The 27,635-nt window shown below is 41.3% G+C and overlaps 1 protein-coding gene across 2 annotated transcripts; it reads right to left on the bottom strand.

Moving 5' to 3' along the window:
- Positions 1 to 102: 102 nt before the first annotated feature.
- On the bottom strand, positions 103 to 27,261 carry LOC148066461 (RNA-binding protein Nova-1-like). Of its 2 annotated transcripts, none has more exons than XM_087806662.1 (4): positions 26,942 to 27,261; positions 19,255 to 19,398; positions 8,321 to 8,487; positions 103 to 7,971 (listed from the first exon to the last, which is right to left on the bottom strand). In XM_087806662.1, the coding sequence occupies exons 1-4, from the start codon at positions 27,108 to 27,110 to the stop codon at positions 6,952 to 6,954; spliced, it is 1,500 nt and encodes a 499-aa protein (XP_087662788.1). In that variant the 5' UTR covers positions 27,111 to 27,261; the 3' UTR covers positions 103 to 6,951. The 2 variants fall into 2 exon arrangements, with proteins under 2 accessions (XP_087662788.1, XP_087662790.1); XM_087806664.1 differs by lacking the exon at positions 26,942 to 27,261 and adding an exon at positions 22,324 to 23,237.
- Positions 27,262 to 27,635: the final 374 nt, after the last annotated feature.

The raw sequence follows: 27,635 nt of genomic DNA, 5'->3' as shown, positions 1-27,635 counted from the left end.
GCAGTGGAGAGCGTCGCCCCATGTGGCCGAGGCGAAGCCTGGAACTGACCCATTTGTGTTGCGGTGCAGAGCGGCGGAGAACAAAAGGCAACAGCAGACCAGTGATGTTAAAATGAACATTTATAATGACTCTTTGTCGCCGTCGCAAAAATAATCTTTAAAAAACAATTCAATTATTAACACTGAAATGCTGACTTCACTGGTAGTCCACGAGTCATAAAACACAACTCACTGAATTTTCTTTTACAAACACAGTACTACAGTTACATTAAATAGTCATTACCGTTAAATCTATTCATGAATAATGTTCAAATAAACAAATAAAAAACAAAGAACAATGACACTTTTTAAAACCCTTTCATTCCCAAAGTAGCTGTTGTCATCATCAGTGTATCATTTTAGAAAATAGACTCCTTCTGAGATGTTTCTCTCTGGCAAAAGCTGAAAACAGACTGGCAGCATAACAACGAGGGTACAGAAGCTCATGTGTCAACGATTAGAGTGACTTTTGCTTTTTTTTTTTTTTTTTCCTCAAGGGGAGTGATTCAACATTTAGTAGGCTGGCTGTCTTTTGGCTCAGTATGGAATTATTTGGCACTCATTAGGACAAAAACATTGCCGTAAAAATCGCTCACACATTATTTCTAAAATAAGGCATTTTCATTTCAAATCTGAATCACTTTTTCAAACGGTCCTTTGAAAGCCCTTGAAAGGATTTACTCTGGACTTTCACAGATTATCTTGTAGCAAACCAAGACAGATCCATAAATCCAAAACATGTACCCAATCAACAAAACAATTTGTCTGCTTGAAATGTTAATTTGTATGCTGTCAGTCCATTTTATCTCTCTGAGATGGAACAAACGGACCACAACGGAAAATACACATGAACATGTTCGTAGGGTACCAGCATGCTTTCTTCCTCTTGTGCAAGCGCTCCGTCTTGCAGAATAGTCCAGCAAACAGAAAAACTAACGAAACAAAAAAAACAGTCTTAAAGTATCTGACACATACATGAGCTCCACGGGATGAAGAAGTCAAGAACGTTCATGGGAGGTTCAGGAGGGCCAAAGACAAATCAAATGGCCACGTGTCTGGTTGGCGAGAATTTTCTTGAAGGAAAGGGTCGATCCGTTTAAAGGGCAGACACAGTAGCAGGTGCTGACCGAGTTCATGTGTTGTGTAGTGAGATCCAGGTAGAAGAGGTTTTTAAGAGACGCGAGCAGCCTTAAGGTATTTATAGTGTTAACCAGTCCCAGCCTTTGTATAAAAGGACTCTGTAGGGCATGAGGGAACACCCTACTGAAACGAAAAAAAGGAAAACAAACACATATTTTGGAATGATAACATTTTCCAGTTTGGCATCGAGTTGGGAATCTAACCTGCATGTTGTAATTTTCGTTAGAAAGACGGGGATCGAATTGAGCCTTCGTGACGTCCCGTCTGAACGAAGAAGCACTCAGTGACTGAAACTGAAGGGAATGTGAAACACCTTCGAGTGAGGACACAGGTGCTACTTTAGCGTTTCCACTTCTCGCCATCACAAACAACTGGGAATAAATCAAATAAATCAGAGAAACATCAGAAAAAGAAAGTGGTTGAACAAGGTTTGCTTCATTTCACACCTAATATGACCCGCGGATCAGTAAAGTGCATTTATGCAACACCAAAACAAACAATGCTGAAAAGCGAATCGGAAGTTGTATTAGAAACGTATCTGGGTTATGTAGACGGCCACGCGAGGCCTACCTGACTATAGCTGAACTCTGGTATTGACATAGATATTAACTTTACATGTATGTGACATTCCTGCCCTGAATTGACATTAAAAGACCCATAACAATCGACAGAAAAAAGAACTAAAAAAAAACAGTCAATGAGTACATTCATAGAGTAGATCTGGGCTTTCAAGCTGTGACAAAAACACTGTCGTGGTACAGGTCGTATGATACGGAAGCGTGATCGTGTCGCTTGAACAACAACGACATTCAAGTTTAACAATTCATCAGCAAAGGTCACTTCCTTTAACTCATGACATTCAAATAAACTAAAAAAAAAACGGATTCTGGTTACTAGCAATTTTACTCATCTCCACGTAGTGCAACTCTTGGATAGACGTGAACGAATAAATAAATAAAAAGGACGGAGTTGTTGCAGGTGATCTGTCTGTTTTTGATAATATCAAAAGAATGTATTCAAGAGAACGCAATACGCTTCCGTAGTTTGAGGTTCAACCTGTTTATTCAAATGAAAGTGACCGTCAAACAAGAGCTTCACATTTGCTCGTTAAACATTAGAAACACTCCGTTTTTCCTTTCCAACAGATAAAAAAACCCAAAAAACATTCCGATGACAGTCGATGAAACTTTTGACATGTATATATGCGTGTCTTTTTTTTTCGGGCCAACATGACGAAAAATGAACGTCCTCCCAACTCACAACAGAACAACAACATTTCAACATGAGGCGAGTAAACTGAAGTGCTTAACATCTGAATGCATGCAGCGTTTATGTCTTTGAATGTTTTGCGAGACGGCCTCGCACATTTTTTTTTTTCCTCCGTATTTTTTTTTTTTTTAAACATTTTTTTTTTTTTACTTTGATACCATGCAATAGAAGACGTGCAAAAAGATAACACCGAACTTCACGAACACATTTCTTGATTGTTAATGGCTATGTTATGAATGCTTATAACATGTTAATGCTTAGTCCATGCTGGCCTATAGAGACATTTGTGAGAAAACAGCAGTACTTAAGCCACAGGTCAAACGAACACACGAGGGATGCATGGAGTGTAAAACAACATGGATCCATAAAAATCACAATCTTTAACTCTTACTCTATGTATGGGATCAAAACAATGCACAGAGATGTTTTTTTTATCCTTTGTTTTCTTAAGCAATGTTTTTTGATTATCTTTTTCTTAACTCAAAAGAAAGTGTTTGATTGGCACTTGATCAGCACTTCTAAACAAGTTATCGATAATGACTAACATTTGATCGCACATCTATAAATTCAGAAGCTGCAGAGGTCTAGTTTGGCACATGTTGTACTATGGAGTCTATTATTACTTTGACTATCTTACCAATACTGTATAGTGGTCTTCTCTCGTGGTGCTCCAGCGGTGAAGAGCCCACTTCTAATCGTCTTTTCCCAACTCAAATATTTTGTATAGTTTACTTATCAAATAGCAGCATTTTCATAACTTACAAAAAAGTACATGTAAACCTATTCATTCAAAATTGGAGTAATTTCAAAGTTCATACAACAGACATAAAACACAAAACAGGACAACATGCTACTATATTGCTTCCAATATTCTTTACATTTTCTTACTGTCGAACTAAATCATCAATGACAGAAATATGGACACCACCGGCTGATGATGAGGCATCATAATGCACAAACAAATCGCAAAGCTAATCTTAGTCAGGCTTAGTTGGCACTCTCATCTTCCACACGAATATAACATAGTTCACATTGTATCGACAACGCGGGACTGCATTTGGACTACAAACTAGAATAGCTACAATAAAGTACATATAGATCATATGACATGACATATTGTTCTTCCACAGAAATGAAGTCTAGTCTTCTTCAGATAAGAGGATATGCATAAAGGATGTCATTGTTTCAGCTTGAGGTCACACACATGTTCCCACCTTCCTTTCTCTATCTTAGGCCTTCTGTCTTTGCTATCGTTTTTGTTAATAGGCTGGGAAGCGAGCGTCACGAGTTGTTCTAACAGTCCTCCGTGAACGAAGGCTACAGCCCACCTCCCCAGATCCTACTTGTTCTTCTTAGAGAGGGAATTCAATTCTTTGTGTCAATGTTGCTGGTTGTCTCGTTGGCGTCACAGTTTTTGGAGGCAGGTGTTTTTTTTTCTCTTTTTTTTTCTTTTTTTTTTTCTTTTTTTCTGTGCATTCACGCCTTGTGGCAAAATATGTTCGAACCCTCATGACCTATTAGTGCATATCTTTCACCAGCAGCATAAGCGACACACCGCCCATGAGAAGACAAGACAGGAGGAAGGAGAAAGAGGGGGAGAGAGAGAAGAGAGCGCACGGTGCATGAAGGCGCACAGACATATATCAGGATGAGGAACTGCATCTTGCAGGGGGAAACAAATGTTGAGAGAAAGAGGAAAGTTAATGAAGGGCAGAGAGGAATAGTATTTGGCACGATGTATTGATCAGAGAGCTGAGGCTCCCTGCAGTAAAGCAGTCCAGTTGCATTGATAAACACCCCCTTGGTTTGTGCTTGTTTCCTTTTAAATGCTGAAACTGTGGGCAGTGGAAGGATCTATGATTTGAGAAGGGGCCAGATTGAGGATGAAAGATTTCAAGCTCATTGTTGCACATTCAGACACAAAGACTCCAAATACCTTCGGCGTTAAACAAAAATCTTGGTTGGTTTAAAAAAGGCTTCTTAGTCGCCCCTTGAATTTCCGTGGACACTTCTTAGCACCAACCCTCACAGCTGCGTACTCATGAAGCTGATCATAGAGCCTGGGTTGATGGGGACTTTTCGAGCGAGACAAGACTGGGGTCATCTATGGTTGGATTCTCAAATGTTTTGCTAATTTTCGTCAACGAACATAAACTCTTGTCTTGAGACGCAGATATGCACATTACACTATACTCACACCCCCAGCAGCGACAGACACACTTTACATTGTGTTCTTTTTTTTTCTCACAGTGCGGTCTTGAGAGACCCAGTGTACTCATGAGCATGGATAGCAGCACAGTAGTCAGCTAAGCTTCGAGTGCTCGCAGATGTAACAAAACATTTGCCTTTCACGTCACGCTCTGCGTAAAGCCGGGCATGAGATGGTGAACATTCCGGGAATGTTGGTGACGACAGATGAAGTGCGCTTTCTTGACAAGATGCAAACGTAGAATCGAGGTGGCAGCAAGGAAGCCGTCACCACGGATCCTCAGGGTGATGTCGGAAGGACCAGGAAATGTGATAGAGGCACTCGTATCGTTGCCACAGTCAACACAACATGCTTCATCTCTGTGAGCTTCAGATACTTCCGTAGCTTAAGCAAATTCTGGGAAGCATACTCTCCACATTTCAACACCCTTTTAATCTGTGATCGCCGCCATTCACCGATCTCTCGCCTTAAGGAGTCTAGCAAAACAAATGTTCCGTACTGGGTGTCCATCTTAACAGCAGCTTTTGCCATCATTGACATTAGAGCTAAAGTTGACAAGTGATGTCAACACTACCTCCTAAATAATAAAAATACCCTTTTTGGGGTCATTTGTTTGGATATTGCAAATCCTGAGGTTCTGTAGAGACGCACATACAATTTCCCTCGACTGGAATCTACCCAGCAACAAGTGAAGCAGATATGAGCACGGAAATGTTCGGGAAAGAGCCTGAATTTTCAGCTCCACAGTGAAAACTGTGTCTATAACATGGATTGAATGCCCAGATCTAGTGATCCTTCTTGCATTTTGGGAAGTACTGTATCATTTGTTTGAGCTCTTTCAGCAAATTTGGAGCTAAATACTGCAACGTCTTTCACTGGTCGTCCCTCTGCCCTTGCAGAAGTGTTTGTCTCCTGTCTATTTGGTACCTTTAATATAAAGGTTTGTTCAAAGATATTGGTTCGAACAGCTTTTTTCTCTAAATGCTGTCGAGAATCTTTGTTCCCTTATTTCATCCGAGCGCTCGAGATGCTGCTCTTAGCTCCAAGGTAGTCTGGGGGAAAATCGGAAAATTTGCCAATTAATAAACGGGGAAAAAAAGACTAGACCAGGAGCAGAATGGATTCTCAGCTAAAATCAATCCTCCTTCATTACGTAGAGGCTGGGTCGGATCCAGTGGGCGACTAATGACTGGACGACACATTTTCTGAAGCAACTAACAACAGTGGTCGCCAGACGGTTTAGGGTTTGATGGCACTGAATATATAAATAGAATCAGATAGCACCAAGAAAGGGTTTCAACATTTTCGTAGCTATGATTGAATATGCAACTATCTTTCTGTGTTTGTGCGTTTGTGGGAGCATCATCGATAACTGTGTTTATGTTAAGCATATTTATACATTCCTGTGTGTCTCCTCTGTCCTCTCACATTGTTTATTTAACCCCTGAACAATATTCGCCAGTGTGAGGTTCAGACCGGGGTTTTTTTCGTTATACATTTCTTTCACTGCAACACAACATTTGATCCCTGTAAATAAAAAATAGCAACAGGCTAATATTGTTTTACATTCAGATCCACCTGCACTGGCAGGTTTAAATAATCTACTTGTGTCAGAATGAAACCATGTCAATAAATAATGGAGAAAATATAAAGCAGCTAAATTTAGACAGTTCAATCGTGTGACGTGAGCTAACTAATGTCAAAGTAGATGTCGTCGATGTGAAAGAAATTATACTCAGATTACTTCACTGAGACGTGAGGCGACCTCAGGTGCTTGTCGTGAAACCTCTCTTCTGTTGACGATGGCTTCCGCATCGTGGACACAGAGCGAGGTTTTGGGAGATAGCTCCATAAGCTTGCTGGAACTTCCTCTTGCACTCGGCTCGCCAGGAGCCGAGATTCACAAACAAAAAGTAAACTAACAAAAACCGAACACAAAAGAGAAAAAAAAGTAGGTAAGAGAGCTATGAGGTTTTGGAGAAGGGCGAGACCAGGGGCCTCGCCCATAAATCTGCAGCTTGGCAGTGGACCAGTTCAGCTTTCTCTGATCACCATCATCAAAAGGACTCGACACAAACTTTTAAAAAACATCAGGACCTTTGTCCTAAAAACACATTCACATTTCACACACACTTATCTTGGTTGTCTCCCCCACCTCCTCCTTTGTGATTCTCTCGTTTGATACTGAAATATTGAACAGATATTTGGACTTTTCTTTTTTTCTTTTCTTGGTGATCCTCTCAGTTCCTTTCCATCTGTCTTCATCCTTTCCTTCTTTCCTCTTCTTTAGCCTTTTAGCCCACTTTTTGTGGGTTGGTAGCACGCACGCCTTGCTCGTACGTGATCCGCTGGCTGATCAGATACTGCGCTGCTTGTGTGGCTGCTGGCGACCCTGTTATGGTTACTTTACGGTTCCGAGTACCGGGAATGAACTCTCCTTTTTTGGAGATCTGGATACGGGCTCCTGTTAGCTCCTGGTACTCTACCAGCGTTTTCCCACCTTTCCCTAAGATGGCGCCGACCAGATTCTCAGGTACTGCTATCTCAACCACGTCCTTGGCACCATCTGCCAGCTTCTCTGTTGCCAATAGGGACGAGGCCATAAGTGGGGAAGAAGCATTAAGGTAACCATTGGAAGCCCCGGTGGCAGCTGCAAGAGAACCCAGGGAGAACCCACCTAGGCCTGTCGCAGGGTGGCCGGCACTGCTGGAGGCATCGCTAGCGTATGAGGCAAGGAGGTTAGCTGCAGCGGCTGCAGCTGGGTTGGCACTGGCTGCTACAGCAGCGAGGACCCCAGAGGCAGCCGCGGGGTTGAGGCCCAGGCCCAGGGTATTGGTGTTGTAGCCATAGCTGGCCAATGTGTTGAGAGCTGAGGTGATGGCCAGCAGGTCGTTGCCGGAGAAGCTGGACATGGCGGCAGGGAAGGCACCCATTCCTGTCAGTCCAGCTTGGCCTAACAGACTAGAGGCAGTGGCGGCGGCTGCAGCAGCGTTGGGTAGAACCTCAGCTGTGTTAGCATAAGGGGATCCGGTGGGGTTGGAGTTAGCCACTGGGCCCGAGACGTTGGAATAGCTAATATTGAGGCAGCTGCTGCTCTGTGGGTCCTCTTGGATTTTCTGCACTATGATTTCCACTGCCTTGCGGTTCTGTTCCGGCTCACCGCTGATGGTTACCACTCGCTCCTGCAGGTTGATGCCCTCCGGCTTCTGCGAGAGCTGCACCCAAGCCCCGGATTGCTCCATGACTGCTTTCACAGTGGCTCCTCCTTTGCCAATGATCAGCCCAGCTGTGCTGTTGGGCACTATCAGTTTAGCCTGCAGGAAAATAAACTCCATTAAACTTTATTTTCTGACAAGAAACAAAGTCAAAGACGATATCAACAATGAAGGTCAGGGACAGGGAACTCAGTCACTGAGTCAGTACTACACAATCCCTGCTTTACTCAGCAATTTGCTAATCCCGGGGGTTTAGCCTGCAGCTGCCACATGGCTCTGTCTCGCTATAAAAGACTGTTGATAAAAATAACCACATACCCTCACATTTTCCTGACCCCGCCACACATTGGGTCATGGCCCAAAGGATGAGTAACACTAGTGACTAATAAACAGTGTCCTGGACGTGAACCGCTGCGAGCACACAGCGAGCCGCTGGATTACGTCTCACCTGTTTGACACGGTCGGGGTTGACGGTTGTCTGGGGTTGCAGTATGCTGACTGGCTCTGGTTTCTGGGCACTCTGCGGCATCTCACGGACCTTCTCGGCGATAAAGTTGTGGACGCCATTGAGAGCTTCGACTGTACCCTGTATCAGACACACACGCTCTGTTGTTCCTGTGAGGGAAAAGACGTCAGTTCTTAGAAGAGGGTTTCAGCATATGACGAAAAATATTTGGATTTTACATCAAGCCTTGATCACTTAAGCATTTCATGAAAGGAAGACGTGCCACAGGGGGGTTGGGGTGGGGGGGCGGGTAGGATTCCTCCCCAGTGATGTAACTCCTTCTAATGTCCAGCTTTGCTGGCCTTTCACTTCTAATAGACTAAACACACACTTGTTCCTTCTCTGGGCTTCACTCGACACCCACAATACCAACTTACCAGCATTCCGTTGCCATGGCGAAGTGCTCCGGCTGTAGAAACATTCTTTGCAATGGCAAGGCCATTTTGTACATTTTTTTTTATTTTTTATGAAACACCCATTCTTTTCTGTCGACCTTCCACCTTCTATTCCAGATAGATTTTTACATTTTGTCACTTACGTTTCCTGACAATTAAGAGTACATTAATTAATTAAATTCTGTCCTGAATATCATCAACTTTCCCAAATATATTTTGTATTCTTCTAATGTCAAGCAAAACTCTCTAAAACTTAATGGGTATTTTTTAGTGTTGTGGATTCTCGCATTAGTATCACTCACTTTTATTTGAATTTTTCTGTATGAGACAAACCACAGCAGAACATTTTAGATGCCCCAGTGGACAATTCAAAGGATCAGGGGCACTTAATGGTTTATTGGATCATAAAAGAACACCTTTTAAATGTGACTCTTTGACCGGAGAGATTTCAATATGCAGATGAGAGCCGTGAGAGATGTGGTTCGAGGGCACCAGGTGGATGAATGCAGTAAAAGGTTGCGTCGCACCTCAACTATACAAGATGACTACGAATAAATCACCGGGCAGTTTATTATCTCTCTGAAGTTAACGCGTGATTTACAAGCGGAGGTTTTAGAAAACACATCAGGAACTGATGGAATCTCCGGAGAATCTGAGACCACACACACTCTGCCTCGCCAGCCGGTCAAATCCTTGAGGTGACAAAGTGACAGACGCACATTTGGCAGCACAGACGCTTGACCTGAACTGACACTCGATGTCAACACGGTGATTCGTCAAGAAAGATTATCGGGCCACGTTTAAAGCCGTAACAGGTTCAATTCTTTGAGCATAGTTTCAGTCAAGGAGAGAGAGAGTGGCCTCATACATAACTGCAACGCAAGATACACCGCCTGATGTCGTGTCCTGGGCAGTTCAACATTTTAAACCCACACAAGTACCTGGATGAATATCAACCTACACTTCTGAACAAGGACAGCTTGGACGTTCCTATCTAAGTCTTCAGCTTTGCTCGACAGGCCGGTGATTTTCAGATGACCTTTTCGAAACCCTTGAGTGAAGCAAAGTCTCATTATGCTTCAACCCAGTAAAAGTCCACCATCCTGTGAAGGTCTCTAAATGATCTCCTGGTCCACCTCTGAAAGAGATTTAGATACACTCGACCGTCTACGTGGGGTTTATTTGATGGATAATGTGGGTACTATTGAGACACTTTAGCTGTAGATGCTAAATATGGCTTAAGATACGACTTAATTAAATCATACAATGACGCACAAAAGCAGAAGGATGATGCCAACTCATCAATCTAGCAAGTGATCACCTGAGTCATAGAGTAGAATAACGTTTCCATTTCAGAAAGATTTATATAATTGTTTTTCAGAAAAATAAACTTTTGTTTACTGTTTTTCTTTGCATACTTTCGGATACAAATTCAACAAATTACCTCAGTTATGTTTTTATACAAACTGTTAAGGTAATAATGTAAAAGAATAAACGAAACCACGGAAATAAAGATGATCAGAAAAGCAAACATGAAAACATATTCATGGAAATGCTCTTTTCTGACTTGGAGACACATCGTGTTGCCTGGAGACAAACAGTTTTTACGTCATCTGCTAGTCAATTCAGTATTTAAAAGACGCATGCAACAATTCCTCAAACCCTTCTTCATTTTAAGGATTTATACCCTTTCCACTACATTTCCAACTCTTCCTTGTAGCATTCCAAGACTATTATGCACCAGAATTCAAACAGCTGAGAATAAACGTTAGAGATGATTTTTTTTTAACCTTTGTAGCTTTTTAGTGGGTTTTCTGTTATGTAATGTCAATTCCACTTGAGTCCTGCAGCTAAATTTAATAAGCAGAATTAGGTCAAGGGTTAAAGAGTCATAATAGTTACGAGCTGTAGTCCTTCTAGTGAGAATTGTGTTGGTCTTGAAACGTGTTTCCATCACCCATGCTACAAGTCCCATAGTGCACTACAACAGTTGCATCCTAATAAAGGTGTTCCTTTCGAGCCCTGTAAACATGGCAACAGATATAAGTAGTTCTTTCACGGCAGTACTTTCCGGTCAATCTGATTATTGAAGTGACTCCTTCCCGGGAGTTGGCTCTTGAAGGATCTCTGAAGAAATATTCCTTTCAAAGAGCAGTTCAGGAGAGACATTTTTTTGGACGCTCTGATTATTTTCAGACTGAGGTCAGAGGAGAGGTATTGTAGATTGGTCACATAGGAGGCTGTTAACATTATTTTGGAGCATGAAGAATATTCTGTATTTAACAGTCCAAATACAGTCATGAAAGTATGCAAGAAAATACGACTGGACTGAACCAAACTCGGGTAAACTGTTCACCAATGTGACGAAAAGTATGGTAAATTCCCTTTATTTTGAAGTGATGGACTGAATCATGGGTAATAAACTGGAATATTGCGTTACAATAAAGGCATAAAGAAATGTGGAATGAATTTTCACTGAGGTTGGAAGCAGCTCTTACGACACACACCCTCCCTCACACCACCACATGAATTCTCAACTTGTACATTACACTCCATGCTACGCTAAAGGTGTTAAACGTTAGCTCTGCTAATAGATTTGTGACCTCTCATTACTGTCAGTGCTAATGAACAAGGTGTCTGATGAACAGAATATTGTTTCACTCAGAGCTCCTTAGCATCAAATAAACAGAAGGATTTTAGAAATCCTCTTAATATTCTGAATAAAAGGAGAACGTTTAAATTTAAGTTCATCACATCAGTTAAGGATCAATGGAGAACAATGGAGATCAAGAAATGTGCAATAAAACAGTTTTGAATTGTTGACTCAATTTGCTAGGTCCAAAATATCAAGGTAAAAACATTTGAAAAGATAAAGAAAGTTACATATTAATATCTTATTATGTTAAAAGTTCAAGACTATTCAGTTTATATACAGTGTATTTAAAATTCTCAATGCAATTTGTTTAGAATACAGGAAACATTATGGAAAAATAATATTATATGAAATCTCAAAAACTAAGTTTCTTAAGAGAATCATATAAATCAAAAGGCAAGAAAACCCAAACGTTTTAGATCATACTTATAATTTTATACTTTAAATATATAAAATATAATGACTCTAGAAATTATGTGTAACCACATGTGTTTGCAACAAGCTGCCAATAATAATAAAAACAAAATGCCTGTTTTAGTAATAAAATAACTTTGAAAGGGATGAACATATTTCCTGCTGGGTTCAAGGGAATCTTAACTTGCACAACAAAATGCAAAAGTGGAGTCAATGAACGGTAAAAGATATGCAGTATAAACGCGTGAAAACTCTCGTATAGCCAAGCAGCAGTCTGTTTGAAAGTAACTTCAGTGAGCCAAAGGGAATCCTAAACTACTCAGTACTCTTTGATTAAACTTTATAAGGAGGTGGAGAAGTGGCAAGTATTGCCAGGCAGAAATAGATATTGCAATTATTTTTACAGGGAAGGCTTCAGTGCAGACTGGCCTATATCACTGCAGAGAACACGGAAGCAGAAGGAGCCAAAAATAAAAATGGATTCACACTAGGCTGCTCTTGTCAAGCTTCGTTTTTATACCAGGGAGCTTGAGAAACAAACCACCTTAAAAAAATAAGTTAAGTTTCATCGTCGCTTACTTGAATAACAAATCGACTTTCTGTTCAAGATAGACATTAACTGGTGACCTTATGATGCTGTCATATAGAAGTATATCAGGGCCATCAGGGCCATCAGAATATTGAATGGTTAATTATTAAATTCATGTTTAAATTGTTTAAATGTTTAAATTTGAAATGTGGTATTTTTTAATCATTTCTAAACTGAAAAGTTGAACTTGTTTTAATTGAGTAATTTAATTTAATATATTGTATATTAAAAATGGTTTCATTTATTTTATATTGAATATTAAACAAAAATCAATTCAATACAATACAAATTCAAACTGTCAATATAGAAATTATTTAACTAAATTATTAAAAATAACATTTCAGACATTTAGAATGTTAAATTCAACCATACAATATCCTGATGGCACAGACCTACTTCCAAACTGTGTGTCGAATATTTTACTTTACAATCAATCAACTTAAACAAAATATCCCCCTTCAAGATCCTTGATACATCTTATGAACATTTAAGCGTGATTTATTACAACTGAAGTCACACATAGATGCTAAATTAACTGAGGTTTAAACAATATAATTTGTGTCAAGAATCCTAATGACTTATTGAGAATATTATGTGGTTTAAATTAGCAGACATCTAGACTATATAACCGATAAAGAAACATCTACATTTTCCTATTTTTTCTCTTGTAAGTGGACACAGAAAGTGAAGCATAAAAACATCCAATCACTTAGGTTTCAAACTAAACGGGAGATGCATCAAAATAAAACTGAATTTAAGTGAATTGCATTTTCTGAGACCTCCTTCAATCATGAATAATAATTTGATTTAAAAAACGTGGCTCTCAAAATAAGAGCACTGCTGCAATGCACCATGGGTACTTGAAAAGGATACATAATCATGCAACCTTGAGCTTTAAATGATCTGTGAGAGATGCAGCATAAGCAAACCTTCATTTTTCAATCAAGGGAATCTTCCGTAAATCCTATAAAAAAAAAAAAGCAATCATCACTAGAAAGTATTTAAACTAGGAGTGTAAATGTTTACAATGTTTTCTACATGTATAACCAAAGCTTCTTACTGTTGTGTAAACGGTTACACTGAAGAGATTTATGATCTCGATATGCCATCTTTCTATATTAATTGCGCTATACAACCACTAGAATGTTCTGTCGCAATTCAATCCCTTCCTTCCGGGGTTTTTTAGCCGAAAAATTTACATTTTTTCAATTTCAACAGTGCTCCTTATAAATAAAATTCTGGTAGTACTCTCTGGCCTCAAACTGATTTGATGTAGTACACAGCGCTCATAAATCTTGTGGAAACTATGAAGCCACATTAAATACGTTTTGTCATTTACGATAATTTAAAGCCCTGTATAAGTGAAATAAATAGATATAAATGAATGAAAAATTAACGAAAAACGAAACACACGCAGAGGAGGAGAGAAAAAAACACATTGACAGTAAGTCAGGTGGTTGTGTACACAGTTGTTGACTTTTCTCAACAGTAATGATTTGAGATAACCGTTAACACTTTGACACCCCTAGTTTAACCACTATAATATTATAAACGATAACGATGTGGCCTTCAAAGTAAAGAACCATTTCTTTACTCAGGTTATTGAAAGAGGCAATTTCAGACACCAGTGCCGACTTTTAGTTGATGATAATCACCGTCCTTGAGCAAGTTACTAGAGAATCAATTCTTCTTTTAACCATATACAAGGAATTATACATAGGTTAAATGTTAATGTGAGGAGGATCAAACAGTAGAAACAAGACAACACTCAGGAAGCGCAGACGTCCGGCCACAAACCTTATTTCCACCATCTTGAGATTTTCACCCATTTTTATCGTACATTCATTTCTGTAAATTAGATAGCTTTTTAATGAATATTAAAATAAGCTTTACGGCAGGAGCCCCCAACATTTTTTGCACCGTGGACTGGTTAAATGTGGGAATTTTATTCACGGACCAACCTTCATATAATCATATAAAAATTTAAACTAGTTTACAGGAATAATTTTTTTTCACGAGCCACAGCCATAGGCCAATATTACTTCAGAGAAATACCATCTTTTTCTTTACAACCAGGTAAAACCCGATCGAGTTTGTTGAGTTTGCGCTCAAGTGTGGAATCTACAGAAAAGATCAAGAGCACCAGCAAAATGTTATCATCTGTCCCTCAACCTATTGCCTTTATATTTACATTTTTTTTACATTTTTTTTTTTTTTGTCCTTAAGTTGTATCGTAGCCGAGTCTTGCCAATAGTCCATCTCAGTTTGTCATCAGCAATCCGGGTCAGTCGGCAAGCTTTCCACTACTTAGAAAGGCTCAGCACTGACTACGATGTCATACTATGATTTTTTTTTTGTCAATATACATTGGGCCTGTTTCAGGTGCCTGTTCGGGTGCTTTAAACATTTGAATGAAATATGGAGGTCTTGACCTGCCATAACCATTTGATCATGATATACCACAATATAGTTTTTCATAAAATACCTTCAAAACCTCCAACATAATATGGAAATATCCTGCGTTTTCTCTCTCTTTATTTGAAACTGCACTGCAAAATTGCTTGAATTGGAATTCCAATCTGTACTAGGAGGATTCCAGATTCTACTATTGAATTCTAATCTCTACTAGGAGATATTGGAATCCTACTACTGTATTGGGATCTGAATATTGGAATTCCATCACTTGATCAAGATACTTTATGCTGTCACTTTGAAATCAACCTTTGAACTGGCTTGAGAGGGAGAAATAAACTATTTTATACCGAGTCACTCACTTATGGTTTTCCCTTATTTACATATCAATATTAAGATACCAGTTCAGTAGCAGGATTCCAATCTGTACTATTAGGATTCCAGATCCTACTGGATTCCAGTCTGTACAGTGGTCATATCATCCACACACTGAAAGGTGAAACTAGGCTTTAAATAAGTATTGCTCTGACATATCTGTACTAAAGTTGGCAGATATGTGGGATAAACTGGATTATTTGAGATTAAAAGTTTTCAATACAATCATAACTTATATATGAAAATTCTGAGATACTCATTGATCGAATTCTAGGGATTCCAAATGGACGACGTCACAAGAACAAAAACAATGGCTTGGTATCAAACAGAAACAACAGCAAGGGGCTCAAGAATGGTAAATAATGACCAAAGATAGCCAGTCCTTCTGGTGTCGTTTCTCCCGGTACTCACTTGGTTGTGAGATCAATAAAGTTAAAAGATATGAGTTATAAAACGTGTGATAAACTTCCACATCTGCTCCTCATTTCCCGAAACAACAGGAACCGTATCCTTCAGGGGATTCGCGTTCAATCCCGATGATTTTAATGATCCGAAGATGAAAAACACGAGACTCTGTTTCTATGACATCACAACAAATTCATCTGTTTGCTGCGGCTCAAGTAGCCGAGCACTTGGCTCCCCGCCATCGGCGCCGAACAAAGGTTACCAAGTTTTACTTCTGTGTTTATGTTTGAGTCGTGAACTCCCACGACTCGCTGCAGCTGCTTAAATATGCGGATGTGTGCGAGTAAGTAGGTGTGAGTAGGTGTGAACATGTGCCGGGTCCACTGTACGAGTGGGTGAATGAGCAACACGCCGAGATGTTTCGCCCAAGCAACACTTTAAACCAACATTAACCAGCTCGTCGTGAGGCCGGTGGCGAGAAGTGTGATGTCACCATCTAGCAGGAGCGCAGCGAAAGAACGAGCTCTGAGGAGGAAAAGGGGAATCTTGGCTTGTGTTCGTGGAGGAAAGTACAGCTGGGAGGGAGGGGGGTTTGGGGGGGTCATGTCCGCCGAGAGAGATTGAAGGAGGCTATTTCTAGGGCCTGCACCCCATACTAGCGTACAACCCTGCATCACACACACCCGTCTCAGCACCTACTTCACACACGCGTGTGCGGAGGTGAGCCATCGGGAGAAAATGGCTGCGCCAGGTTGATTCCCCCGGCTTTTCCTGGAGCGCGTCTGCTGCAGGACGAGCGACGAGGGCGTGAACTGTGTGTAATGGCATTACCACGCTGTATCAGCGCGATGGCAGCTGATTCCACACAAACAGACGAGGGCCTCGACTGGAGACCAATTTTCTGTTACCATCAGAATGCGGCGCGACGAGGCCACTACGGCTTTTTTTTTTTTTCTCCCAGAGATCGGGACTTCTTCTCAGAAAAAGCAGGCGCTCTCGGGGCTATTGTGCCGCGTACAGTAGCTGCGGGTTCGGCTTACTTGTGTGGGGGCCACCGTCGCCCGTCCAATCAGATCCCTGCCAGCACCCCGCTCCCCGAACTCCTCTTCTCACTCATCACAATAATGAGGAGGGGGATGGGGACAGCAGGTGGTGGCCTATGAGCACATCCACAAACTCAAGCAAGAAATAGAGACAAGTCTGCAAGAAGTGAGGCCACGATGAGCAAAAAGTCCTGTGTGTTGCTACACTTTGTGGTTCATCAAGGCCAGAGAAAAAGTGCATGTAAGAAACCACCGTGAAGAACACTCAACCTTCACAAAGCCTAAACGCACACGAAAACCGGTCGTTTTAACCATTGTATCACCCGTCTTCTCGCAGGTATACCATCGTCACCATCAATATAAATATATAATACAGGGGCCTCTCATTTATTGCAAAGGTTTTCTTCTGAGAATCCCCCGCACTACCCAAAATCCTCAGAGGTTGTTACAATTTAATTTTTCACTCGTTTATTTATTGACATTCATTTTAACTCACAACTTGCATATGAGTCTCACCCCTCTCAAAAACCAGTGACTGCACAGTTTCCACAATGCTTTGCCGCCCAGTCAACCAATCCTAACTGTCGGTCATGTGACGTATAAGTAGATTTTCAGTACAGTATCCACCAATCAAATGTAACTAAACAGAGCAGCGTGTAGTAGTGATGGTCTGATGAACCTTCATGAAGCAGTGTCATGTTGTTTAGAGGTCAGTAGGTGGCGCCATCACTGTAAAAAGGATGTGATGTTAAATTAGAACAGTTGCTCAAAACAAAGAAAAATAGTGCAGAGACCGCCATCTAGTGGACTCTTAAAATAATGACAATGCTTCATGAAGCTTCATCACTAGTGTGTAGTAAGGCATCATGGAAGTTCAGGGATCTTTTGGCACCATATGTAAGGTGGGTGTGGTTAATAGTCCCTTCCAGTAAGTCAGTGGTGTTGTTTATCTGCTATTTAAATAAATCATCACTGCAACAGTGTGAACAACGACTACAAGCTGCCATATTTAATATTAATGCAGTACAGTGTGCACAAACAAAGAAAATCCCTGAAATAGCGAGACTGCGGAAGGTGAACCCCCGATATGGCGGGAGGACATTTCATCTCTGAAATACACAATGATGTGTGGATAATGTTTTGAAAATGTTGACTTGTGGGAGAGGGAGGTGTGTTCAGAAATGGATGAGTATTGCTTTGCATTCACAAATAATACATTCAATACAAATTGTATAGATTTGTTTATAAAAATGATCACAAAAAAAGATACCAAATTAAGCATTTCAATTAGAAAAACTCAGATGCATAATATTTTGATTTAAGAAACAAAAACTAGGTTGTAATGTTTTGCGTAAATTAAACGACGTGACAACACACGAGATCCAGAAATAAATCTCCGGTTGCAGCAGATGATGAATATGAGCAGGAGCCAAAATATTTTCTTTTCTTTGTTTGGCTGTTTTTTTCCCTCTGCAGCCACAGAGGATTTTAAGGAGTTCTCTGCTCAACACTTACAAAATGATCTGAACGAGGATTGAATTGTTAATCCGTTTTTTGGTCCGAGTGGAATAAGAATGCGGTAAAGGAGCACGAACATAGAAAATTAATTTAAAATGATACACATCTTTTAATTAAATCGATGACTTATTTCTGAAATGATATCATCAATCTATTGTACCTTTTTATTTACACGTCATGACGAACCTCTTTTTTTAAAACAAAAATCTTTTTATGTTCTGAATGTATCCAGAGTAAAATGTATAAAACTCCTCCTTGATGATTTAGTTGCTTCACAGCAAACAGCTGGAGCTAATAATCGGTGTGACAGTCCACACCTGTTATTCCTCGGCAGGTTGATGCCTCCTCTGAGGCGTAAAGGACACTTATAGGATTCTGTGTTTGGAGGAAAAGATGGCTTCGGCTTTACCTCGCATTAAACCAGGGTCGTAGAGCTGCTGTACATTATAGCAACCTTGTAGTTTCTAGCTTATATTAAATATTAATGCATATTTTAACTGAGCTGATGCACTTGATACACATACAGATTCAGTCTATATACGTATAAAGCATCAGAGACATTGATCAGATTTTGTTGAGTAATTATTGTCTAAATTTCACGGCACTTGTGTGTATCAAAGTTGATATAGTACAAGACAAAATATCACAGTTTCTGGATTACATTTGTTGCCCTGAAGTTTCAGTGTTTCCAGAGTCAGATAATTATTATTTCTGTCTCTCGTATAGAGAGTCTGAAGATCCACTCGATCTGAAATACAAGTATCAATTATCTTCATTGTTCAGTGGAAAGGAACAATCTGCTGTTTTGACTGGATACGAAAACGATGAAATTGTGCAAGTGTGGATTGTGGTTTTTCTCCTATTAATGCTGTCGTGAGAAAAGAAAGTGAAGCCAGCGTGAAGAGGGCAAACGCCCCAACATAAGGACTGTCTTGTTAAAATAAGATTCAATTAGTTAGTTTTGAGTGGGATTTTGATTTACGTTCAATAGACGGTTATTTTTAAAAGCCAACGTGACATATATGAGAAAGAATCGGAGTGAGATGGTGGAGGTTTGAAACCGTCTTTCTTACCTGGGTAGAAGTCTTTGGATTTGGACAGTTTGATGGTGGCACCCGTCTCTTTCTGCAGTTGTACGATGGTCTGACCGCCTTTGCCAATTATAGAGCCGGCTGCATAGCTGGGGATCAGCACCTTCAGGAAGTACTCGCCCTCCTCTGGGGAAGAGACACACAAAGTGAGATGTTTTGTAAAGGAGCACAGCGGATCATTTCATCTTGTGCTGCTACATCTCCCGGACTACTATCTCCAACACCAATACTGCTTTTACTCAGACTTTCAAAATTGCACTCATGTAGGAAAGGTTGAGTTGACATGTTGTGAATATCTGTGACATGTTCACTGTGGCCCAGATTTCCTGTAGAGTAAATGATGACCTCTTTTCAAGTGTGCGGCGCTCCAGTTTTTCACTGTTTGCAAACAGTTTAAGCGGGTTTAACCAAATTGTCTACAATCAGAATTCCTTAACCTCAACATGGAGCTCTTGTGTCCCCAAAATCTGACACTGAACTCTATTAGAATGTAGAAGATTATAGATTATTTAAGACCAAAAATCTTCTCTTCTCTTGAGTGTCAAACCCATGGCACCGTGGCCCAATCACAGCCCTACTTATAGATTGCTCAGATTTAATTCAATACTAATTTACACTATACTTCCATTGCACGGTGAAAGCATGACCTGTGAAGCACCTGAGCCCGGGGGCCACATGTAGCCTTTTGCTTGCATTGACAAGACAACCGATCAAAGTACAACAATAGAAGTGACGCTGCTGTTCAGAGTTTTAATATTTAATATTCGTCATTGTGTCATTTTTTGTGTGAATCTACAACATTCAAAAGTCATATTGAAACAGATATCAAAATATAAGATTTACATGAGAATGTGTATAACAATTATCTTGTATAATATCTTATCTTATAATAAAAATGTTGAGAAAAGATAAAAGATAATATTAGTAGTTGAATGAAGCCCACATATGCCATATTTCTATGTTTCCCCAAAAGTATTTTTTTTAAATCCTGAGAATATCCAAATAGAATTCAAATAAAATAGTAACAATCAGATTATATTAATACATTAACAACCCTTTAGAGAGAGCCTCACTGAAAGTGTATCTACCATAGCACGAGATAATGTCAGTATACTGACTCAATATTGATCGGATACACAAAGTGGTCAATTTTGAAAGGAAGTCATTGCTAATACGATTAATTCCTAATAATAATAAAGTGCTTGTACATTTTGACATGAGCGAGATTAAACACGGCGACAGCCTCCTCACACTGATCTTCAGTGACGAACGGTCTTAAGAGGAGCATATGGAAATCAATCCCACTGATTTGTCGAAGGTTATACTTTCAAGATGGTCCAAATCTCTCTTTTGGAAAGAGGCTCGGTCGCGAGCGGAAGATTGACAGCGCACGTGACTTCCATGTGTTGCGCTGCCAATTAAGTGTTTCTTTTCATACTTTCTTCCCCACTTGTAATTAAGAATTAATCAGCGTCGAGGGGTAAAGTGTGTGTACGAGAACAACCTGCTCCCATCGAGTGTTGGAATGAAGGAAAAAAGCAATCAGCTACTTATTGAGCTCAGATATAATTAAAGTGCCGGCAATACATCAAATGTCTTTTTATTTATAGACGCAACGCAATTATGGCTCACGACTGGTCTGGGATGTACATGGATGACGTCACGGTAAACACTTGGCACAGGTGCTACGAAGTGGAAGATACGACGAGCGTCCGCTGCATGCTGGATTCCAACAGCAATGACGTCATATTTGATATCGGCTTTTCGCCGGCTCGAGGAAGACGTCATGACAACGGAAAGAGGTGTACACGCTTAGCGGCGCCGTGTCTAATGTCATTTCTTTTTTATAAAATATGTTAGCATGCAGATGCCGAGGCCCAAAGTCTGACATCATGTTGCTGCATCTGGCGTGTCACGGAGGGGTGTCAAATGAGGGGTTACAGCGGCAGCACAAGACGATGATCAACCTGTTGCCTCATTAACACGCACGATAAAGTCGGACTATAACCGACACGGGCGACGTGACATTACACAATCTGACAGCCGACAACGTCGGTCCTGCTCCTGATCACATTAATATGCCCCTCATGTTCCATTAGGACGGCGTTTTTGTTTTCGTACACACCACCGGGTGGTTTCAGAGACACGCTCGCACGCCTGTCCACGCCATTTCACTCCTAATTTAAAGCACAAAAAGTGAATTTAAGACTGATAATTTATGCACAACGCTAATGCAAATCTCGCCACAATCCAGTCATTCCTGGCTACATTGGCTGTCCATGCTCAACGGACTACGATCTCAGAACTATTGTTGTGGACAAACCACAAAATGACCTTGGTAAAAAAAAACAAAAGATCGTGGATGATTGGCTGTGACAGGAGGTATGAGCGGACGCTACGCTACTCCACTTCAGGATACGTAGCCACAACATTCCCCCTCGAGCAATAGCCAATATAAATATCTTAAAAAACCTGTTGTTGATAGACAAGCCCAGACCCACTGCGTAACTTTCTTTCTCACCCTCAACCAGAGTAAACCCAGCAGGGGGGGAGGTCGCTACGATTCCCTCAGTCACCCTCGCAGGCACGTTTGCAGTCATTAGTCAATAATTAATTCTGTCCTAGTGTCTGAGATCACAGTAACAGGTTTTAATGGCGTCATGTGGTAGAGTAAACATGGCAATCTGTTGCTGCAATCCGCCAGGGAGCAGGAGCAGTGGGGCACACTGGGATATGGAGCCAGTAGGGTGTTAGTTCAAATCCCTGCCTCGGAAAAAAATGGAAAGGGTGGTTTGGAGGAAAGTCACGAAACACTGTGCCAAATGTGTTGAGTTAACTTAATCAAGGGGGGTGGGTCAGGAGGAAATGCCTTGTGACCGTCCTCCCTCCTTCTCACTACCCATTCTGCATTTCAATGGATCAACCTGCCGAAGACGGACGGCCAAAAAGACGATGGAAACGAAAACGAGCTACGACGGACAAACGCACCTCTTCTCTAAAAGAGACTGTCATAAATTCAACAAGTCAAACAAAAAGAGTTCCGAGGCTTACCCATTCTGAGATCTGCTGCTGCTCAAGTCCTCTGTCAGATCGCCATCAATGCCGGGACGAAGTCTCTAAAGGGTATCTGAACATTAGGCTAGGCATGGGTGCAGTGGTAGTGTTGAGGAATGCGGCCAGTCGACCTTTTTTCACTGAGGTCTAATTCATCTGTGGTCGCGGAAAAGGAGATTTCACCGCAGCATCCAAGCCATGCCTGCAGCTGGCCAGAGCCTCAATTGTCTGAGAAAATGCTAATGCAGGCTCTCAGTGTTTTCAGTGAAAGACGGCACGCATTGTTCAAGCCTGCATCGGTGTGAAGGAGGGGGGGGTCTTCCCTGCCGCATCACCCTTTTCACTGCTCTCATCCATATTCATCGAGTGGCCTGTCCGTCTGCAGCAGTACGCGGGACTGACACCTCGCTCGGCCAATCGGCGGCGTCCTCTCGGCGGCGCGTCACGTCCCCACCCCTCCGAAGCCGGTCCCAAAAAAATTGAATTCTCTTCCCTACTCCGCCTCTTTTGACGCAGCACTATAAAGTATGGCGGTCCATTCACTCACTTTCCTAGTGTATGGTGACAAAGGTGAAGTGTACGTAGGGACGGGGTTTGAAGGTGAATGGGCGACGCGAGGCGAGTGACCCTCCGGTGTAGACAGAAGCGGCGTATTGATAAGCGGATGATGAACGAGTCGGGAGGAGGAGTGATCAGAGACGGTGTGCCTTCGCCACCCACTCTCCTCTCCTCCTTTTCCCCTACCCCCAATCCCTTAGACGGCCATGTTTGAGAGGGCGGAGGGGCTCATCAACCATTGCAAATGGCAGTGCCGCAGAATGGTGGAGGGGGGTTATGGAGCCAATCACTACGCCTATAAATCTTACGCCGAGAGGTTCCTTAACTAGGTGTACACGGATTACAACATACGTGTGCCTGTGGACGGGTACGAGGGTCCAGCCTGATTTATTAGGGCGATTCACAAGAAATCAAGAATTCCATCTGCAAGTCACTAGATTTGTTCTTTACATGCTTCGGGAAAATTTCCGACCGCTGTCAATTAGTAGGAGATGGTCTTGCAAATAGACACAGCATCCCTGTAGACCCCACTCCCTCTCCCCTTCTTCCAGTCCCATCTTTTTTCTCACTGCTCTGCTCTGTCTTCAATCCTATCCCTCTCTCTTGTTCTCTCTTTCTCTGCCACCTGGCAAATTCACAGTCCTCTCACGTCACACCGCTCTGCAAGGGCACCTGTGTCCTTCCGACCGAATTCTCTGCAAATAAATTAATAAATACAGTTTTCGCACCCGTGCCAACCTTTCCATTAGCAACATTAGGTGGTCGTCCCTTAATTCCTCGCTCACGCCGGCTCGTGGACGACACATGCTTGCCAGCATCATGGGCTCAGAGAACAGGCAATTAGAGAGAGAAATAAAAGAAAGATGTTCATTTTGAGCAGCGAGGGCAGCGCTGATAAAAGACTGATGCATCTCACTCAGTGTGTCCATGGCTGCTACCACACAATGAGGGGCTTGGTTCAGGCTTTTCATGTCTTTGTTACAACTGCCAGTCATGTTAATGATCAGTTTGGGCAGGAATAACGTGATCAATATCAGATGTAGTACAAGGGGTTGATGATTATAGGGGCGGACTGTCTAGCATGACTGCCGCACAAGCTGCAGATACACAATAAAGCCCATAATGCATCACGTGAAGTTAGGAAGTAACAAAGCAGTGCATGAGAGCAAGACAATGATACATTTTATCTTTTATTCAAAAACAAACACAAAATATCCCAGAACAAACTTGTTACTATCTGGAACAAAACGATAGTATTAGGAGACAATCCAGGCGGCAGAAATATATATTAATGCTACTATTGTTTTTCAAATCTACATCTTAAAAGAAAACTTGATGAGTTTAATATTCTCTGCCTTAGTAAACATCTTCTCTAATGCTAAGCCTCCCTGATATAATATACCTGGAAGATGTGGGACTAGTCGTCATAGGAATTAAAACTAAAAAGCAGAGAAAGGCAACACCGCATTGCAGTTTTTGATGGACTTATTTACTTTCATTAAGTATATTAGCGCCCCCACACACAGAGCAGAAGATGTGAGATACTGACTGTATCAACAGAGGTTTATTTATTCCAGCACACGTAGTAGCTTCCGAGAGCTGTAGTTTCATATCATTTATGATCACGGAACAAAGTACAAGTGAGCCACAGTCTGCAGGAATCGTCCTTGACCTATTGTCATAAATAATGTAACTAGTAAAAACTTCACAAACTAACATTATAAAGAATTACTAATACATCTTTTTAGAACCCCAGTATGTAGTAGGTCACCTAGCAAACACAGCCGACCTCTGATTGGAAGATCCGTCATCAGACATTCTTGAATCTTTTAGAATTGTAGCCAAATTAAAAACACATTTCTGTCTTGCTGGTTGAAGGTGGGAGTGACCGAAATTTAAAAAAATACGCAGCAAACTACAGTGAGAACAGTCTCAGAACTACTAAACCACAAAGAACTTTGAGGCTGTTGAATCCTAAGGTTCGACATAACAAACTTGACAACACATTTTCTCAACAAGGTCACATGGAGGTCATTTATTTCAAGTCGTAATAACAATCATCCATGAAAATGATAATTTACATCCTTTCATATTATTCAAGTATTATTGGTCAATCTTCAAGTAATACAAGTTCCATAATGCACTGCAACAACCTTGGAAGCGTAAGAATTAATGAAACAAGATGTATATTTCTGTGTATGTTTGATTTAACCATTTCAATCTCCACACCTTTAGTTAGTTCGATAGAAAGATAGATACTATTTATATTTATAGAGCAACAGCAGCATGGAATACACATATAATGATAAGATAATGGACGGTTTAGTAACTATTTCAAACAACTACTTTGCATTTATACCTCATCAGGCACTTCAGTAGTTTGTCTCAGGTGCAAACATAAGAAGGTAGATCAGGACCCGGAGAAAGAAGGGAGTTCGACTACATTTCTACATGTTATTCTGTGTGTTACACTCATCTGTTGCTCAGCGTGAGTCGTGTTGAAGTTTCTATCTGATATAAAAAAGCTTCCAGAGAAGCGAGAACAGCAGGTGTAAAGCAGCTCAGGGGCTGCTAATGGAGGACATACGAGAACTGTATCTGCTGTAAAATAGTGTCTGATGGCACGAGGGTGCTTATGTGTCGTGCTGAAATTACATTTCTGGGGAGCAGCGAGGTGCAGCAAAGAAGCACTCATGCTGGCAGGGCTGGGATAAAATGCCGCTATCATGGAGGAGCAGGCTGTCTGGTACGCAGGCAAAGAGCGCTTCAGCTACTTACGGCGACCAAGGTGTCCGTTCTCCACGGACGTCAAATTAACTTCATGTTTCTGAGGCTTTGTGAAGCCCAGCTGTACCCATATGACGCCCTGATTCAGCAGCCATCTTCAATGCGACACCATGGCTGCTCAGTAATGACACAAGCATGTAGACAACAAGATACCCAGAAGCCTGAAGACATGAGAAATGATAACACAGCATTTTTTATTGCTTACTTCCTCTTCCTTCATCATTACAGAATGATAATGTTGATGATGCGAAACATGAACTCATGATCCACGACCACAACAAAATGAAATAATCTTTCAATTAAGAAAAATGTCAGATAACCAAAAAGATGAATAAATAGTGTGATATATTTAATAGTGTGTAGTTCATAGAAGTCAATAACCATTAACTTAACATTGACATTGTTTTAAATATGAACAATGCTTAGAGAATGATCTGTGCATTTCAAATTTAAATTGTTTACCCTAATTTTTCCAGACGCTACGTGCCTGACTAAAAATTAAACCACTCATTCTACAAAACTGGTGCCTTTTTTGTCTACTCCATTTCATAAAAAAAGGTCCAAACCAGACCTGGACAATCTACTTATGTCGAGAATGTAGAGAGAAATGTTATTATAAATTCAAATTAAAACAACTTAAATAACCAAAATCATGCCTGGATACTACTCTTATTATAAGTTTAAGATACTACTTGACTAGATACTACTTCGATTTATTTATGTTTCATATTTAATAGTGTAACTTAACCTTAAATGTAGAGTGAAGGGAATTCTAAAGTAAATGCTATACTTGAAATCTTAACTGAACAATAAACAATCATTCTGTTGTTCATTTAGGAACACTTTATACCTATGTATAGTTTGAAGATTCAAATCAATTGTTTTTCTCAGATCAAATAACAAACCTATCATTTATTACAACAATATTGTTGAAAAAAAGAACAAATGATAGATCACCTTAATATTAAGGATGGTCTGAAGTGAGAATATACTGTTGTACGTCTAATGGCCGCATTAAATGCATTTTTTCAAGTCACATTTTGTGTAGAAACGTGTTGTTGTACTTTAGATTGAATGAAAAGTCTAGGAGGTTGGTGCAGGTGCAGGACTGGGGGGTAAGTGGGTTCATCTCCAGAGCTGACCTGAACTCCAACAGTGTGAGGTGACACAGCTGCAGGGGCTCACAGGTGGACGCACACGCACACGCACACGCGTGAAAATGCGAGTTTTGTTTATGGACGCGAGGCAGTGTTGCGTTCGAGGACCTTACCTCCCGTGTTGGTGCGCTTGGTACAGCCGGCCTCCTCCGCCGGAGTCTCCAGCGGTCGCTTGCGGGAGTCCGCGTTCTCCGCCTCCATTTGCTGCTGCATGCCGAGCAGGTTCGGATCGGAATAAATCCCGTTATGATCCACGACGTCTCCGCCGCCACCGGCCATCATTGTATGTCCTCAACAACAAAAAACAAACCCTCGGATGAATCCTCTTCAAAGCACCGAGGCGAGCATCTTGTGATGGCGCGCGGGGACGAATGAAGTTTTTCGGGTCTCTGGTGGGTCTCTGGTGGGTCTCTGGTGGGTCCAGACGTCGGATCCGGAATGATGGGGTGGGGGGGGGGAGAAAAAATGTGCTCCCCGTCAGCACGCGCTTTGTTGTGGACTGAAACCGGGGTTCGAGAGGAAAAAGGCGCACGGAGTGTGGAGCCGGGAACAAGTGCAGCAGTGCAGGGGAGAGACGCGCACGCCAGGAGTGCGAGGAAGTCCTCGGTGAGAAGTGCAGCTGTTGTTATTGTTGCCTTTGTAGTGGAGGAGCAGAAGTGGAGGAGAGAAGAGAGGACGACAGTGCCACTGACCGGCCGAAACCACCGCACAGAGAGGACACGTTTAGGTTTTATTCTCCTCTCATTCTAACTCAATCTGATCCTACTCTTCTGTGAGTCCATCCTTTTTTAAATAATGTCGTTTTTT

Source organism: Callionymus lyra, chromosome 14, assembly GCF_982586985.1.
Source record: "Callionymus lyra chromosome 14, fCalLyr1.hap1.1, whole genome shotgun sequence".
NCBI classification, from domain to species: Eukaryota; Metazoa; Chordata; class Actinopteri; order Syngnathiformes; family Callionymidae; genus Callionymus; species Callionymus lyra.
This window is presented reverse-complemented; position numbering and strand designations above follow the sequence as displayed.

What these genes read in the sequence shown, in the direction of transcription:
- LOC148066461 (XM_087806662.1), bottom strand. Translation starts at nt 27,110, where the DNA reads ATGATGGCCGGTGGCGGCGGAGACGTCGTGGATCATAACGGGATTTAT. An exon ending in CAAGCGCACCAACACGGGAG is followed by an intron (nt 19,399 to 26,941) that starts GTAAGGTCCTCG and finishes TCTCTTCCCCAG; the next exon opens with AGGAGGGCGAGTACTTCCTG. An exon ending in ACCCCGACCGTGTCAAACAG is followed by an intron (nt 7,972 to 8,320) that starts GTGAGACGTAAT and finishes ATTTTCCTGCAG; the next exon opens with GCTAAACTGATAGTGCCCAA.